The following is an 18,946-nucleotide window of genomic DNA, read 5'->3' as shown; positions in this document are numbered from 1 at the left end:
AATCACTGGGTGCCCAAGGAAACAAAAGATGATGTGACCTATGTCCCAGCACTTCCACTCTGGTTTCTCTAGATTTGTTCATGTACTTTGATATCAGCCGCACATTTCCCAGGATCCCCTTCCCAGCATACACAAAATATAACGAAAATCACAAGAGGTTGAGATGACATTTAGGAGGATTTGTTTAGTCTTCTGGCAACTCACCCTGTGGGGCCTCCCTTTTAGCCCTCAACTTCAGTAAACCTCAGCTGTCTGGCTACTCTGAGTAATACAAAGCTTTAGATAAAGCTTTGCCTTTTTTAATAGGTAGGCAATTATTTTTATTTATTTATTTAATTAACATATAGTGCATTATTAGTTTCAGAGGTAGGTAACCAATTATTTCTAAAACCATTTTTAAATGTCATAAACATTAAAAGAAATTAATTAAAACAAATGAAAAGAAATAACACTTTTCTTAAATGAAATCTATTAGGTATATCTTAACTATCGCACACCTTCTTGTGAAACAAGCACAATATACATCAATTCTGCAAGTGTATCTAAGCTTTCTGTATTCTAAAATTTTTCTACCAAACTTGACAGAAAATCTGTTTTCTAAGTTATCAGTCTCCTGGCCAAAATAAATGAATTCTAAACTTAAAATCTGCAAACCAAGAATGTTATTTATCTTCCAGTAATTCTTCTATAAAATGTTTAGGAACTTCCTTAATCACAAACAGAAACTCAAAAATAGCTGTGTTTCTAAATATGTGATCAACATACTGTTTAATCCACCTGGTTTAGAAGAGAGAACAAACAAAACCAAGGCGGAGCAGGGAGGAGGGGGGAAGCACAATGAAACCATGTTAAATGAAACCTGACTGATTCAGAATTCGTGATAATCTGCAAGGGGTTTGAATAAAGCTTAAATATTTAAAATTTCTCCGTATTTCCATGCTTAGAACATAATTTTTCTCCCCGAGAAATTCAAATCTCACATATGATGCCTTTAAACTTCTATTCTTCACTACCTACATTTTTTTCTAAAACACAAATATCTGCCTGATCTGGTTCCTTTCCTCACCAAACCACTAAAGTATCCAACTATATAAATCATTCTTGAGTTCTCTATTTTCTGAACACCCCTAAAGGGATATGAAAACTCAGAGAGACATTGCCAGATGAAACTCAGGACTTAACGTGAAATTCTAACAGATATCTACAAATATTCTTTTTACTTATGATCTTTGGAAAAAAAAACACATTCTGATTCATAAAAAGAAAAAGTAGTTTCAACAATTTAAGAACCACTACAGAGGAAAAAATCAATTATTTCCCATGAATAATGCAGTTATTCACCCAGTAACTGTTACAAACACAGCTGTGTTGTCAAGGAGTTTTAGTACATGTTTCTTAAATTAAATTTTATATTTGGAAAATATACATTTGAAAACGTATACAAAAAAAATATTTAGTACTGTTACTGATTTTAATTTAAAGAAAATGAAATTCTACCAAGATATACTATTAAGCCTTAGGCATCAAAAAAATGGCATGATTACAATAATTTGAACCAAATATATTTATATAATTTCCAGGTAGCCCAAAATTTTTAGATCTTTAAAAGAAAAAAAAAAACTGCAACCATACCACAATGTTAGTTTTTAAACTTAAATTTTTCATTGTTAAAATGGACTTTCAACATAATTTTTAGTATAAACACTTCATTCCATTTCCTACATCCAGATAATGAATTATCTCAAAATTAAAATCTTGACATTAATAAATTTAATCTATTAAAGTGATTTTAATCCACAAAATTTTAAAAGTACTGTTTCTAAACACAGATTACAAATAATTGGCACACGTAAACAAAAATGCAATTTTAACAATACCTAGCACTTGCTTAATTACTTGTCATGAGAAATGCTGTAGAGGCATAGCAAATTTCCTTGTAAAAAAGAGATACAATTTATCTTAGAATAGGCACTCACCACTTCTTCCAATGCAGCACTTCGCCCAAAAGAACAAGTGAGGTGTGTGAGGCAGTTAACAAAGGACGAGAAAAGTTCATTTGGAATGGCAGTTAAAACATTTCGAGGGAACACAGTTATCAGGTTGCTGATAATGCTGGAGATTCCCACAGCTTCAGAATCTTCTATTTCAATTCTACAAATCAAGTAATGAGTATTATTAAGTGGTGGTAGAAGAAAAGTCCCAAGAACTCATTGCTAAACATGCAAATATTATCACCTACTCGTTTTTAAAGGCCACATCTTTGTGTATTAATTTCAAATTACCCACATAACTATACTTCAAAATATAAACAGGGAAAAAAAATCACTAGGTTTTTTTTTCTCCTCTAATGTTAAACATAAAAAACTGAAAGTTCCTTTTTCAGTTATAAAGGGCAAGTATACCTACCCATTGATAGTATTCAGTAATCCCTCAATGAAGTGTGCTAGATAATCAACTTGTGATCCTTCATCGGGGAAGATGGGTCCATGAAGAGAAGCTAACTGGGCAAGGCACTGAAGAGAATCTTGTGCCATATCTGAATCTTCTCTGATTTTTCGATGTACCTGTTAGAAAGAATTACTAATCCATAAAAACAAATTCTTCTTTTGTAAGGGTCACGTGTCTATCATGCCGAATGAGGTAAGAGAAAAATTCACTGTTGCTGGTTATTTCTAGAAAATTAACTCCTGAACTTAACTAAATTTGAAAATTGCCCCTCAGTCCACTTTACATTACAGGCCATGATTTTAGACTTATCAAGTGATTTTTAACTGAGGGCTACCTACATTTTGAAAATTGAACTGTCTCCAGCATGTTATGACAAAGAGAGAAACAGATGCCAGCCAGTCAGACATACTGCTTCTTCTAAAAACAGCAACAACGACAGTCATCTGTATTATGCTAACTATGCCTAGCTACAGCTACTTGCTAAAGTTAGCAGACAAGTTCAATCAGGAGTATATAGATGCTGCTTTAGTAGAAGTAAACAGTTGCACACTTAGAAAACCAATATACCTGTCAATCCCCACACATTCACTCATTCAACCAGTATATAAACACACTCTTTCACTCTGAGATTGCCCACAATTTGTTTGAAATTCATCTTATCCTATATCATTGCTATTAATAACAGCTAAAATTTTCTTAATTTTATTTAAATTATATTTAAGTCCACTTTAAAGCCTCATCTAGATCTTATTTCAATGATGCAATATTGATGTGAAACACCTGGTGCACAGTACTCTGTATGAAGGAAATGCTCCCTAGTTTTAGTGTCATTAATATTCTCAGATTTTAAGGGTGTTTCATGTCTGTAATTTGACATAATTAAACAGCCAAGGAAAATACATTTAGTAAAGAAATTAGCGGTAACTTTTTATCCAAATCCACCAACTACATTTACAGCAACCATTTTCTTCTTTCCACAAGCATTTGACTTTTCCAGCCTTTCTTTTCTTACACAAATCTCTCTTTCTGAATGTCACAAAATTTTAAACATTAGTTCTCTATTTGTTTCAAATTATGTTCACTTTGACTCTGCAAATCATTTATAAATTCTTAAAGTTAGAATATTTCTCTTACATATTCACAGGTACATTTTTGGGACACAGTGAATGGACACTCAAATCCTTATTCACAGATTGATTTCATTCATCTTTAAACCTTGAACTTAAGGCTGTAAGAAATTTAAAATACTAAAACGTCACAAAGTTAATTGATCTACTGACCTGCTTAAAATATGCCACACTCTTTGGTCTAGAACAGGGACTGGCAAACCAAAGCCCCCCAGATATGGCCTCCTGCTTGGTTTAGTAGGGTCTATAGGATGGTCTTTACATTTTTATATGGCCAGGGAAAACGAAACCAAAGAATAATGATATTTCAAGACATGACAATTACATAAAGTTCACATTTTAATAACTAAATAAAAAGTTTTAAAGGAACACTGCCATGCTTATTTGTTTAGGTATTATCCATGACTGCTTCTGTAGGACAACAGCAGAGCTAAATAGCTGCCTCAGAGAACATACAACCTGCAAAGCCTAATATTTACTACCTGGCCTTTACAGAAAAAGTCTGCCAATTTGTTAGTCTAGAATAATAAAAAATGTTTCTCAAAATATATTCTATTACATTTTAAGTTTTATATAGTAAATTGAAAGTATAATACACAAATTCATACATTGTCCAATTCGAGAACTTCTGAACACAACTAATTCCCAAGTTCCTTATCTGAAAACTATAACTAAATTTCTGCCATCATGCCTTTTATTCTAATCAACATTTAAGCATATTATCCAGGGGTACATTCTGCCAATGTAATGTGATCTGGGACAAAAGAAGGTTTCTTTTCTCTCTATAGAGCTAAATGGTTGCTCGTTCCTGGTCTAGAAGTGAGGAATCAAAAGATATGATGACTGAAATAGTTCATGTTGATTATGTAATTAAATAAAATAAAGAAACTGCCTCAGAACCTACATCTACTTTTTAAACTTAATTTATGCTCTCTGAAATATGAGCCATATAAAGCTCATGATAATGATTAATTCTAGTGTAATATAGTAGATTCTTGCCCTTCTTCCAATGTCAGTATTATAAAGGAGTTCTACCACAATTGAATTACATTATATAAATTAAAAACTGAATTCATCACCTGAATAGGGAAAGTAGAGGGATAAAGAAAAGCAAAGGCTAGCAGAACATCCAAGGAGGTGAGTGGTGAAGCAAGACAAGGAGTAAAGGGAGCAAGTTAGTAAGATGATAAATTCTATTGGAACATGCTGAATCTGAGATGTCTGTGGGCCATCCAAATTAAAATATCCAGTAAGCACTTGGATTATAAGGCCCTGGAACTTCGGAGCAGCCTGTGCTGAATATAGAATTGGGAGTCATCGGTGCAGAAGTGGTGCTTCAAGTCCAACGTGTGGAAGAGATAGCCCAAGGAAAGTGTATACAGTCAGCAAAGTTGAGAACTAAGATAGAACACTAGTAATTTTTGCATAAGCAGAGAAAAAAAAAAAAAAGACACCATAAATGAGGTCAAGGAGAATCAGTCAAAAAGGAGAAAAAAACAACAATAGTGGTTTATCTAATATTGTATGGAAGAAAAATTGATATATTTGTAAACTTTTGAAGGGTAGAATGAAACCTAGAATATTCCTAAATTCAGATGTGACTAACACATTTAAACTCTTAATTTCATGCCATAGTTATGCCTACCCACTCAAATCTAGAGAAACAAGGATATTCAATAGAAAACTGCTTTATATTAGGTAATAAATTCACATAATTGAAAATAAATTTAATAAAAACTGAATGAAATTAAAAGATTAGCCACTGTCATCTTTGTAACAAATTACAAATTAAAACAGTTTATAAGCTCCTTAAATGAAAGCAAGAGGCCACAAACACAAACCTGTTAAAATAACACAGTAAAAAGGGTTAACTCTCAAATTCAGAAGCTATTTGCAAGTGGTGGTTCACAGCTGACAGGAGCAGCTGTCTAGTTTGTCTAGACAGCTGTTCAGATTTGGGGGAGTTGTTTCCAGTACTACCAGCAAGTTTTTCACCTTTTCAAAAACTGCTGGAATGGGATCTTCTTTCAGTCAAATAAATAACACAAAGAATTGAACTTGGATGCACATCAAAACAATTTGTCAGATGTGGCAGGCAACAGAATTTAATTTAGTTGTATCTATCTCTTTGGTAATACAGTGTTTTTATTCATCATTTATCTGATTTAAAGAATAAAATGTAAGGTAATGCTTAGTCTAACATTTCTATTGAGAACACTTTTATGTATACAACCATGGATGAATGACCTTATTCGAGGTATTTTAAAATATAAACCACAAAACTACAATATTTTAAATGGTTTGATTAGAAAAGGAAGGCAATTATAAGGATAGTAAATAATATTTTTCTAACAAATGAAAAGGTAAGAAACTAAAATGGTCCGGAATAAGTAAAAGGGCTTCCTTTTTCTGTTTTTTTTTTTTTTTTTTTTTTACTTTTACCCCAGTTTTTACATCTAATGTGTGTGCTTGCACTATTAACAGCAGATGAGCATCTCTCCTCACTCCACGCACATGTTTTTTCACCAGCTTAGTGGGGAACCTAATGAGCAAACACAGGAACATATTGCTTCTTTTGACATTTAGCAAATAATCAACAGGACTATTTAAAGTTATAATGGAAATAAGTTGCTACTCATAACACTAAGATAAATTATACTTAAAAACTACAATACTCTACTACAGCAGTTTTCAAAGCGTGGTCCAGGGATCCCAAGCCATTCTTAAAACCATGTCAGGTTGTCTCTAACGGCAATATTATTTTCATACTAACACTAACACAGTATCTGCTTTTTCTATTCTGTCACACAGGTATACAGTGGAGTTCCTTGAGGTTACTTGACCTATAATATTACAACCTACTGGATGCAGAAGCAGATCTGAGAATCTGGCTGTCTTCTATTAAGCCTAAATTAGAGTTTTGCAAAACTATAAAACAATGCTACTCTTTTCAGTAAACTTTTTTATCCCCTCAAAGCATAGCTATTTGTTCACTAAAATGTTATTTATGCTAATATGTAATAGTTTCGTGTTGCTATTTTCTTTAAAGATTTTATTTTTAAGTAATCTCTCCACTTAACATGAGGCTTGAACCCACAACCCTGAGATCAAGAGTTGCATGCTCCATTGACTGAGGCAACCAGGCACCCCTCATACTGCTATTTTTAAATGAATTAGTAAATTATTTTTTAAAGTTTTTAGTTTAAATTTTTAATATGGTAAATATTAGTAGCTGTAATCCTATAAACAAAAACTCTTCGTGGTCTTCAATAATTTCTAAGAATGTAAAGGGGTCTTGAGATCAAAAAACTTGAGAACTTCAGCTCCAGGATATTCAACCCTTTATATTTACATAGCATTTTTATAAATTAGCAAGAACACTTCTATATAACTTCTATTTAAGCAGAAGTATTGATTAGAAGAGAAGGCCTTCAGAAGAGAAAGCCATCTGTCCTGTTTTACTCAAGAAAAATACAAAAGCATGTACTCTTCTCAGCAGCACTCTTCCTTGGCCTTCACCACCAGAGAGGAAAAGCAAAACTTACTGTGAAGAACAGCTCCATAACTCTGCTATCCAGAAGAGTCTCCCGCCAGGACTCTGTTGGCTTTAACAGCACATTTTGTGAGGATTCAAACATAGCTATATAATGTCTGCCCAGTTATCTGGTGTCAAGGTCAACAACAATAACATTCTTACTTTGTCTAAAGTATAAGTATATCCTAAATATAACAGGAGCCATCCAGAAAGAATGTAATGGGAACAGTTTAAGCCTCTTCACATATGCTACATAATTCATGCATGAAGCTAAGGAATAAAAGGCATTAAGTCTTAAAAAAAATGCTACAGGAATATAACATAACAGTTTCATCAGAACTACATGTCATACTGGGATATAAAAACCATGATAATCAGAGATCTTAATGGATATTCTTGCCACAAAATGAAAAAAAAATGAATGTAAACATACAAAAAAGGAAAAAAATAAATTTCTGCATATTTATCCCATCGCTTCCCCCTCAACATCTTATAACAGCTAAAACCACATATACAAAATGTAAGTCTCATAATAAACTACTTGGAAAAATAGCATTTTTCCCAAAAATTATATTTACTGGGTAACAAACAAAAGAAGAGCAAATATACATTATTCTGAAGCAGAAAAACTCCCTCCCACACATTAGATTCTAATCAAATACCAATTCTAGACAAAGATATATTCAGTTTATATACAACTCTATATATACCCATTTAAAACTCCCAGACTAAAAGTCTACTTTTATGGTGTTCAAGTGTTTCAATATCAAACATGCTTCAAATAGAATATTACCTTTGCCATAAAGTAACCATAATATATTTATAAGTATCCATGAATAGAATTCATTCAATGACACTGATGTAGAAAGTGAAGCTTTTAAGAAAAGGGAAAGTTGTCTGGACATAAAAATAAGAGTTATGTCCCTTCCACTGCTAATCAGCTAAATACATCAACTAGGCAACACTCCCATCACTCAATGAGAAATTTCAACAACAGCTATCTAAAACTGTAGCTTGCAAGAATTAGATACAAGTTCAAATGCTGTATTTTCACTAAAGACCAAATTGGAACATTAAACGCTAGGACAATGCTTTGGAAACCATTTTTTTAAGAGATTATTAATCCCCTTTTGAAATATCTACTACTTTGTCTCTGAAGAGCAAGGAGGGGACTACGAGTTGATTCAGAAGAAAAGTCGGCTTGCTTATTTCTTTAAAACCGCTCCAAAAAATGTTCTGCAGCTCCATCTGATTGATGACTAAAAGTGAAATTCAAGTTAGAGTCACTTAAAATTTCACTTTTCTCTTCCTTTATCTGCCCCCTTGTGGAGGTGCAGAGAAAGAGTCAAAGTCACAAGAGGAACTGTTAAAATGAAGCCAGCCTGGATTTTTGAAAAGAGAAAAAAAAAAAATCAGCCTACAAGTACTACGAGTTTTCAGTGCATCAGTAGTTTTTTAAATGATTTCACTTTCTCACTAGGCACCTATCTAATGTTGTTTACACTGTGTTCTGCATCCAGAATATACTGACTGTATACTAGGTATTTTCACATTTCTAAAATGAAGCCTTGATTATCTTTTAGAGAAACAAATATTTATGGATGAAATCATAGGATGTCTAGGATTTGCCTTACAATAATCTGAGGATGGAAGAGTATAGATGAAACGAACTCAGAACTGAAGAAGCTGGGTGCTTTAATTTTGCACATCTTAGAAATTTTCCACAATAAAAGTCTGAGGCATTAAAAAAAGGGTTGAGTATATGAAATAGAGGAAGCAAGAGTAAGGCAATTGACTCTTTGTACTTCATAAAAAATATTCCACTTATTTTTTCCAGTTTTTTTTTTTAAGATTTTATTTATTTATTCATGGGAGACACAGAGAGAGAGAGGCAGAGACACAGGCAGAGGGAGAAGCAGGCTCCACGCAGGGAGCCTGATGTGGGACTCGAACCCAGCGCTCTGGTATCATGCCCTGAGCCGAAGGCAGACGCTCAACAGCCACCCAGGCGTCCCTTTCTCCAGTTTTATTTCTTTAAATTTCAATGTTCCATTTTATTATTTAAAAGGCAATGATTTTGACATATACTGTTCAGTAATGAAAAATATTTATTTCTTATGCCGAGTACTGTGTTGAGCAAATGCAACAATCTCATTCCAATTTTTTAGGAGTTTGCTATCTTACATCAAAATGGCTTAAAAAAAAAACTTGTTATTTTGTTGGACATCCAGATCTAACAAACAAAATATATGTGTATAATTCTACTAAGTATTTTCAACTAGAAAAATAACAGAATTTATTAGTACTTCAAAAGCTTACAAAAGGTATAAATTAATTTTTAAATTAGGTGGGATATGAGACAGATTCACATAACCATAGTAAAATGGTTTGTCACAAAGCAGACCATCTGTTAATTTTGTTAATATAGCCAGCCAGGCAGACAGCAACCATGTAACTTAATTACAAATAATATCTCTATTGAAAGAATTACCATAAAAGGATTTTAATAAAAACTTAAACATAAACATGACAAAAAGAATAGTGTAATAATGAATGGAACAAATTTTTAAGAACAAAACTACCCTGATAAGAAATACATGTTTTGGTTAGCAGACTGTGCTGTGAAACTGCTGAAGTGGTTGCCTTCATAAAAGGCTATTAGGGTTCTTCTGTATTACCTGAAATTACATTCATAGTAACAGTATTTCAGGTGTACAATCATTACTTTCGAATTTAAAAAACACTGAGAAGTATTATCACAATGTGAGTAAAACAATCTTATACACCATCTGGACCACATCTGTACATTCCAAATGTAAAAAATTAGGGCAATTCAATTTTTAATTTCGTATTACCAATTAATGGACTATTTCTGTATGTTTGTATAAGATATCCCAAAATATCACTTCTCTTCCAGATAATTCATAATGTAGATTACTTTAAAAATAAAACAGAAAGACTTCCTCTAAAATTCAGATAGCCAGCATTTCTATTCCTTTTTTTAAAAGAATTTATTTATTTTATTTATTTATTTATTTATTTATTTATTTATTTATTTATTTATTTATTTATGAGAGAGACAGAGAGAGAGACAGAGAGAGAGAAAGGAAGGGAAGAGGGGCAGAGGAGAAGGGAGAGGGACAAGTGGATTCCATGCTGAGCTATTGAGCCTTGCTGGGCTCAATCCCACAACCAGGAGATCACAACTTGAGCAGACAATGAAAGTTGGATGCTTAACCACCTGCGCCACCTAGGTGCCCCAGCATTTCTATTCTTAAGATAGTATTTTTAAAAAGTATTTAATGTTTAAATAAAGCAATAGTTTCTTTAAAAAAAAAAAAAAGGTTTCCAAAAGTTTCAGATTTATTACTACATTAACATACCATAATATCAGGGATCCCTGGGTGGCTCAGCGGTTTGGCGCCTGCCTTTGGCCCAGAGTGCGATCCTGGAGTCCCAGGATCAAGTCCCACATCGGGCTCCCTGCATGGATCCTGCTTCTCCCTCCTCCTGTGTCTCTGCCTCTCTCTCTATATGTCTATCGTAAATAAATAAATAAATAAATAAATAAATAAATAAATAAATAAATCTTTTTTTAAAAATGCCATAATATCTAAACATTATACTGCTTTTAAAAATTCAAATGTATTATCAATGAAAGAGAAGTCTGACAATGAAGTGATTATTTACCAATTAATTTACATATTATACACCTATGGTTTATATATATTAAACATATTATACATATTATACACCTATGGATTTTCAAAGACTTACAAGTCACAATAGGTTGATCCTAGTTAAATAAATCTGAATCAGATTTTATTTTATTTTATTTTATTTTTTAATTTTTATTTATTTATGATAGTCACACAGAGAGAGAGAGAGAGGCAGAGACACAGGCAGAGGGAGAAAGCAGGCTCCATGCACCGGGAGCCTGACATGGGATTCGATCCCGGGTCTCCAGGATCATGCCCTGGGCCAAAGGCAGGCGCCAAACCGCTGCGCCACCCAGAGATCCCTGAATCAGATTTTAAATTAAGAATTTTCTTGGGCTATGGCTTAAAACATTTATCTACAATAAATACTGAACTCAAGTAATTTATAGTTTGTATCAGAATAATTCATTTCTAACCAAATGAAGTAAAATTCAGTAAAACAGCCATACAGAGCTGCTTTTAATAATCTTTTATCTTTTTAAAAATATTGTCTACATCTTATTTTACCTTCCCATATTTTCACCAAATTAAACAACTATGAGTTACAGTACAATGAGGTTTCTGTCATTGTAACAAATACCAGCCCACTACCCCCTTAGCAAGGGTTCAAATCCTGAAGTTAAAACCCAACCAGTCTTCCAAGTTCAACGTTATCTTAATCCTCTGGAAAATCAGCTGCAGCTAGACGGAAATTCAACTGCACCTCAGGACAGTGAAGAATTAACTCTCTATTCTCTACCCTTTGTTTTACCATGATCCTATCTAGCTCTGAAGTTCTCTGCTTAGGAAAGCTCAGCAACTTCTAAGAACTCAAAAGCATATAAATGTACCACCTGCCCTATTTTATAACTGCATGATCAGAAAGAAACACACTAGGCTAAGAGCCAGGAGAGAATTGAATCTCACCCTGCCACCGACTGTCACTGGATAAATCCTACTAAGTCTTCTGTCCCAAACAACAAGTCTTGAGGTCTCAAACAACAAACAGTATTATCAGTAAGTACATATATTATCTTACCACAAGGAAAGAAAAGTCATCTTTAGAAATACATTGGTCCTTACAAATGCAAATGAGTTCTTGTTCATTTACTAACACCTTTAGTAAGGGTATCATTTTATGGTGGTAAAAGAAGACAATGAGTTATACAGTAACTATAAATCATCCTCAAATAAATACAACAAAGAGTATGAAAATTCCAACAGCCTAAACTTATATTTTATGATACAGGAAGATCTTGTAGCAACAACGAACATTTTATAAAAGTAATAAAAACTTTTAATTTCTCCATCTTCCTATGTTCTTTTTAAGTTACCTCATTAATAAAACAAAGTTCAGAGGCAAAGGGAAAGCCAAGTTTTTCTTCTCAAATATTTAATCTGTCACTGAATTCTTCTAACAATACAACCTCTTATTTCTCTTTATGGCACAACATAGAACCAACGAGCCCAGTCTTACAGACAGCATTAAGTCCAAGTAACCAAAAGTCCTTTGAAATAAAGGAGAACTGACCTCACCTGAATGTTTTCCCAAGCCTTGCCTGCAAATAGTAACACTGGCTTTACTGGAAATCCTAATTTAGGTAAGGCTTCTATATCCCATTACTATTTTATGATCCAGTTAGCTTTCCCCAAGAGGCCGAATTAAAATTTTTTTTACCAAAACCAAACCAGATCCACAAAAATAGAAAATCAATAAAAGGCAGTGTAACCAAACTAAAAAACAGAAGTATTATTCAAGTCAACATACCAAACATACCTGCCAAACATTCTTACTACAAAGTGATACTGTCACTTATGATTAGCATTGCCAAAACCCTTAAGCATTTATGGATACCAGGTGAAGTCCTGGCTAAATAATTTTAGCAGCATAAACAAACATCCAAGAACTAAAATAATACTTTGGAATCAAATCACCTTACTTCAATAATTAAATAATATATATTTGTTAAGCATCTTTACTTTATGCTAGACTATGCAAGGTGCTAAAACAATATAGTGAACAAAAACATGACCCATGCTTTCATAAGCTTCCAAATGAGTGGGTAAACAGATTTATTCAAATAAGCTACAAGTGAAAATTTATAAATAAGAAGTAAGCCCAGTGGGAGAAAATCAGATATGACATACATATGAGAGGGCAAAAGAAAAGAAACCTGATCTAGGGTACAAATCTGAGGCACAAGTAAGTGGTGATTAGACAAAGGGGAGAAGGTGTCCAGGCAGAGAAAGTCCATGTGAGGAGGTACCAAGGCAGAAGGAAACAGCTTGTGAGAGCAACTCTAACAAAATAGCACGGAAGAGTTTTAAGAAGGAGGCAGAGATCAGACCATCCAGATTTGTAGAGCCCTTTTTTAAACTGGGATGATGGGATGAGAGGATCACGGGACCAGGGATACTTTCTTTGGACAGCAGTGATCTGAAACAGAATGAAAGAAGGTAGATTTCATCTCAGTCTTCATCAAGAGAGTAAGACTGGGGCACAATGGTAAGTAATCAGCTCAGTGGGCCAAGAGACGATTCTACCAAATTCCAGGAGCTGTATATGTTGCTCCACCCAGGGCTGAGGTGGAGGATACCTTCATAAATTACCTTCTACACATGTAAAACCTACATATAATAAGTATTTAATAAAAATTATGGTTTGCAGATGACACTATATGTATAAATTTTTTTTAATCAACCAGAAGTACTATTTGAGCCAATAAATTCAGCAACATCACATGGTACAACATTAACATAAAAAATGTATTTCTAGGGCACTTGCGTGGCTCAGTGGTTAAGCATCTGCCCTTTGGCTCAGGTTCTGGTCCCAGAGTCCTGGAATCGAGTCCTGCATCGGGATCCCTGCAGGGAGCCTGCTTCTCCCTCTGCCTGTGTCTCTGCCTCTCCTTCTGTGTCTCTTGTGAATAAATTTTTTAAAAAACATATTTCTATACACTAGCAATGAATATGAAAATAATGTTAAATCAACTCCATTTAATTGAATTAAAAATAATAAAACATACAAGAATAAATTTAACAAAATTTCTACCCTGAAAACCATAAAACACTGTTGTAAAAAATTAACGATCTAAATAACTGAAGGATATCCCATGTTTATGGATCAGAAAATTTAACACTGTTAACACGGCAATACTCCCCAAACTGATCTACTGATTCAACACAATACCTATCAAAATCCCAGCTGCCTTTTCTGCAGAAATTGATAAGCTAATTCTAAATTTCATAGAAAATACAATGGACACAGAAAAGAGAAAATAATCTTCAAAAAAACAACAAAGTTGGAGGACAAAAACTTTCTGATTTTAAAACTTCTTACAAAGCTATAATAATCAAGACAGTGTGGCACTGGTATAATAAAAGACATAAAAACCAAGGGAATAAAATTAAGAAGCCAGTAATACAGTTAGATTTACAGTTTAGTAATCTTACACAGACTTGTGAGGACAAGACAATTCAATTGGAAAATATCTTTTTCAACAAATAATGCAGGAACATGATAGTCACATGCAAAAAAATGAAACTGGATCTCCATCTTGTACTGTATACAAAAGCTAACTTAAAATGATGATAGATGTAATATATGACCGACTTAACTATATGGGCTAAAAACCCATGGAACTGTTAGAATAAAATATAAGATTAAATATTTGTGGCCTTAAGAACAAGAACAGAGTTGGAGTAGTGACATAATCTGACTTACTATGAAGCTACGATAAGCAAGTGTGGAATTGGAAAAAGAATGGACAAGTAGATCATAGGAAAAGAAAAATGAGGCCAGAAACATAACCACAGAAATGTAGCCAAATAATCTTTGACAAAGAAGCAAAGGTAATACAATAGAGTAAAGACAGTCTTTTCAAGAAATAGTGCCTGAACAACTGGACATCAATGCAAACAAAAAACAAACCATCTAGACACACACCTTACACCCTTCAGAAAAATTAAGTCAAAATGGATTAACAGATCTAAATGTAAAACACAAAACTAAAATTCCTAGAATATAGAAGAAAATCTAGATGATCATACATTTGACAATGACTCTTTATATATAATATCAAAGTCATGATCCATGATAGAAAGAATGATAAGCTAGCTGAACTTCATTAAAATTAAACTTCTACTCTGTAAAGGACAAGGTTAATTACAGGAATAAGCCACAGACTAGTAGAATATATTTGCCAAAGATATTTCTGGCAAATGACTATTATCCAAAATATACCAAGAACTCAAAGTTCAACAATAAGAAAACAAACAACCCAGTTTTAAAAATGGGCCAAAGACCTTGACATCTCAGCAAAGATATACATATGCCAATAAGCACATGAAAAGATGCTCCACATCATATATCACAGGGAAATGCAAATCAAAACAACAATGAGATATCACTACACACCTATCAGACTGGCCAAAATCTGAACACTGACAACAACAAATGCTGACAAGGATGTGGACCTAAAGGAACACTCAATCGTTGCCAGTGAGAATGCAAAATGGTATAGTCACTCTGGAGGACAGTCTGTCAGTTTCTTACATATGATCCAGCAGCAATGCTCCTGGCTGTTTACCTAAAGAAGTTGACTATTTGTGTCAACACAAAAACCTACCCAAAGATGTTTAGTCAAACTTACAAGCAACCAAGATGTCCTTCAGTAGGTCAGTAAGTAAACTGTCATCCAGACAACAGAATACTACTCAGTGATAATAAATAAGCTATCAAGCAATGAAGAGATACAGAGGAATCTTCAATGCACATTACTAAGTGAAAGTCAATCTGAAAAGTCAATCTGAAAATCTACATACTATATGATTCCAATTATATAACATTCTGGAAAAGGAGAAACTATGGAGACAGTGGCTGGCAAGGGTTTGGGGAGAGATAGGGATAAACAGGAGGAACAAAGAGGGTTTGTAGGGCAGTGAAACTACTCTGTATGGTACTGTAATGGTGGATACATGTCATTATACATTTGTCAAAACCCAGAGGACACCAAGAGTGAACTCTTAGGTAAACCATGGACTTTGATGATAATGATGTGTCACTTGTAGGTTCATTAATGATAACAAACACATAACTCTGTGGGGTGGGGGTAGAAGGGTAAGATATTGATAATGGGAGACTATATATATGTTGGGGAACAGAGGAAAGAGGAAATCTCTACCTTCTGCTCAATACTGCTATGAATCTAAAATTCCTCTAAAAAAGGTCTATTTAAAAAAAATCTTTCTGACCTTGGGTTATGCAAAGCCCTCTTATAATCAGAAGCACAAATAAAAGAAAAAAAAATAAATCAGACATCATGAAAATTAAAAATTTCTAGGTTTCATAGGTCATTATCAATAAAGTAAAAAGATAACTCACAGAAAGGTAGAGAATATTTGAAAATTATACATCTCCCAATGGATTTGTTTTATATATTTATAATATGTACAGGACTCAAAAATTAAAAAAAAAACTAAATAACTCCATTTAAAAATGGACAAAGGAGGGGTGCCTGAGTGACTCAGTCAATTAAGCAGTTAAGATAAGTTAAGATGAGCAGTTATCTGCTCTTGGCTCAAGTCATGATCTCAGTCAGGGTCCTAGGATCAAGCCCCATGTCTGGCTCCCTGCTCAATGGGGAGTCTGCTTCTCCCTCTGCCTCCACTCCTCTCCCCCACCCTGCTTGTACACTCTCTCTCAAATAAATAAAATCTTTTAAAAATAAATAAAAATAAAAAAATAAAAATGGACAAAGGACCTCTATGGACATTTCTCTAAAGAAGATACACAAATGGTCAATTACCACGGAAATGATGCTCAACAGCATTTACCATTAGGGTTAAGGCAAATCTAAGCCACAATGAGATACCACTTTGTATGAAACAGAATGGTTATAAACAAAAAACCCCCAGATTAAGTGTAGGTGAGGATGCAGGCAAAACAGAATACTTACACATTCCAATGTTGATGCAAAATAGTTCAGGTACTATGGAAAACAGTCTGATAGTTCTTCAAAATGTTAAACATACAGTTAACATATGACCCAGCAATCTACTCGTACAGATACACATGTCTAAGAGAAATGGGAACATACATCCACAAGTACAGAAAACTTATACAAAGATGTTCACAGATTATTCTATATTGAAATTTGTTTTTAAAAAAATGGAAAGAAGGGCACCTGGGTGGCTCAGTGACTGAGTGTCTACCTTTGGTTCAGGGCGTGATCCCAGGGTACTGGGACTGAGTCCCACCATTGAGCTCCCTGAATGGAGCCTGCTTCTCCCTCTGCCTATATCTCTGCCTCTGTGTGTGTGTGTGTCCCGTGAATAATAAAATTTTAAAAATAAAATTAAAAATTAAAAAACAGAAAGAACTGGGACATCTGGGTGGCTCAGTGGTTGAGCATCTACCTTCAGCTAAGGGCGTGATCCCAGGGTCCTGGGATCAAGTCCCACACTGGGCTCCCCAGAGGGAGCCTGCTTTCCCATGCCTAGGTCTCTGCCTCTCTCCCTATGTCTCTCATGAATTAATGAATAAAATCTAAAAAAAAAAAAAAAAAGAAAAAAGGGAACTCAAAAGACCATCAACTGATCAGCAGATGAACAACAAAATAAAACATGGTATTATCCAGAATGGAATATTACCTGGCAACACAAAAAGGAATGGAATACTGATATGTCTACAAAATGAATATGTTAAAAAATATGCACATAAAAGTGACAAAAACTCCACATATTGTATGATTCCATTTATTTATTTCTTTTAAAAGATTTTATTTATTTATTCATGAGAGACAGAGAGAGAGAGAGAGAGAGAGAGAGATACAGGCAGACAGGCAGAGGGAGAAGCAGGCTCCATGCAGGGAGCCTGACATGGGAGTCGATCCGGGGTCTCGGTCCTGCCCTGGGCCGGAGGTGGTACTAAACTGCTGAGCCACCCAGGCTGCCCCTTGTATGATTCCATTTAAATAAAACATCCAGAATAGAAAAATCTAGAGATAAAAAGTAGATTAGTAGTTGCTACTGAAAGGAGGTAGAGATCGGGGCGCGGGGGGTGGGGGGGTAGCCAAGGCGGGAATGTTAAACGGTTTCTTTTTGGAATGATAAATATTCCCTAAATCCTAAAATCAATGTTGGTGATGGTTGCACAACTTGAGTAAACTTTAAAGAAAAAATTTAATTGTACATTTTAAATGTGTTACTTGTGGGGTGCCTGGGTGGCTCAGTCAGTTAAGCATCCAACTATTCATCCCAACTCAGGTCATGATCTAGCGCTGAGATGGAGCCTGCATAATAGTAGGGCTCCATGCTAGGCATGGAGCCTGCTTGACATTTTTTTCTCCCTCTCTCTAACCCTCCACAGCCTCTACCCCTGGCATGTTTGCTTGCTTGCTTGCTTTCTTAAATATACAAATAAATATAATAAATTATAAATAAATATGAATGTGTAACTTATATGGTTTGTGAATTATAGATCATAATGCCTTTAAAAAACAAAACATGGTATTTCTTGAGCTTTATGCTGTGTTCACATGTTTCTTATCAATGCCAAATACAAGTTTCTTCATATGAATCCTCAAGAACACAGTTGTTTTATTTTTTTTTTAAGATTTTATTTATTCATGAGAGACAGAGAGAGAGAGAAAGAGGGAGAGAGAGGCAGAGACACAAGCAGAGGGAGAAGCAGGCTCCATGCAGGGAGCCCGGTGCAGGACTCGATCCCAGACCCCAGTATCACACCCTGGCCCTAAGGCAAGCGCTAAACCGCTGAGCCACCCAGGGATCCCAAGAACACAGTTGTTTTAATGAAAAGACATAATATACCAAGGAGACATTTTAGATGACTTACAAATGTGAGTAAAATCTTATTAAAGTCTTTCATATAGGACGATTCCCCACGTCCTTCTTCTTTGTGAAGGAAACCTGATGTATAATGAGGACTATTTACTACACTGTGGATTAAAAAATAGAGAATCTAAGATTAAAAATTCAAAAGACTACAGTAAGTGATGTATATCCCAATTAGGTTACATTTACATTACTTTTATGCAAGTCAATGCTACACATTTAGATGTGGATACATGTTTTGGTCGTAGGTCAGAGAACTTTCAGGCTATCAAGCTCTCTTTTGT

At 34.3% G+C, this 18,946-nt stretch overlaps 1 protein-coding gene across 5 annotated transcripts in view; it reads right to left on the bottom strand.

Annotated features, from left to right (window-relative positions):
- XPO4 (exportin 4) overlaps positions 1 to 18,946 on the bottom strand; it is a 122,524-nt gene that overhangs the window by 43,484 nt on the left and 60,094 nt on the right. For all 5 annotated transcript variants that reach the window (XM_038573500.1, XM_038573497.1, XM_038573498.1 and 2 more), the window contains 3 exons: positions 7,121 to 7,233; positions 2,407 to 2,564; positions 1,977 to 2,151 (listed from right to left, as the gene is read on the bottom strand). In XM_038573500.1, the coding sequence (XP_038429428.1) occupies positions 1,977 to 2,151; positions 2,407 to 2,564; positions 7,121 to 7,233 (446 nt within the window). The remainder of the gene's footprint in view (positions 1 to 1,976; positions 2,152 to 2,406; positions 2,565 to 7,120; positions 7,234 to 18,946) is intronic.

The sequence above is a fragment of the Canis lupus genome, chromosome 25, assembly GCF_011100685.1.
Source record: "Canis lupus familiaris isolate Mischka breed German Shepherd chromosome 25, alternate assembly UU_Cfam_GSD_1.0, whole genome shotgun sequence".
Lineage (NCBI taxonomy): Eukaryota > Metazoa > Chordata > Mammalia > Carnivora > Canidae > Canis > Canis lupus.
Note: the sequence above shows the minus strand (reverse complement) of the source record. Positions and strands in the feature narration are given on the sequence as shown.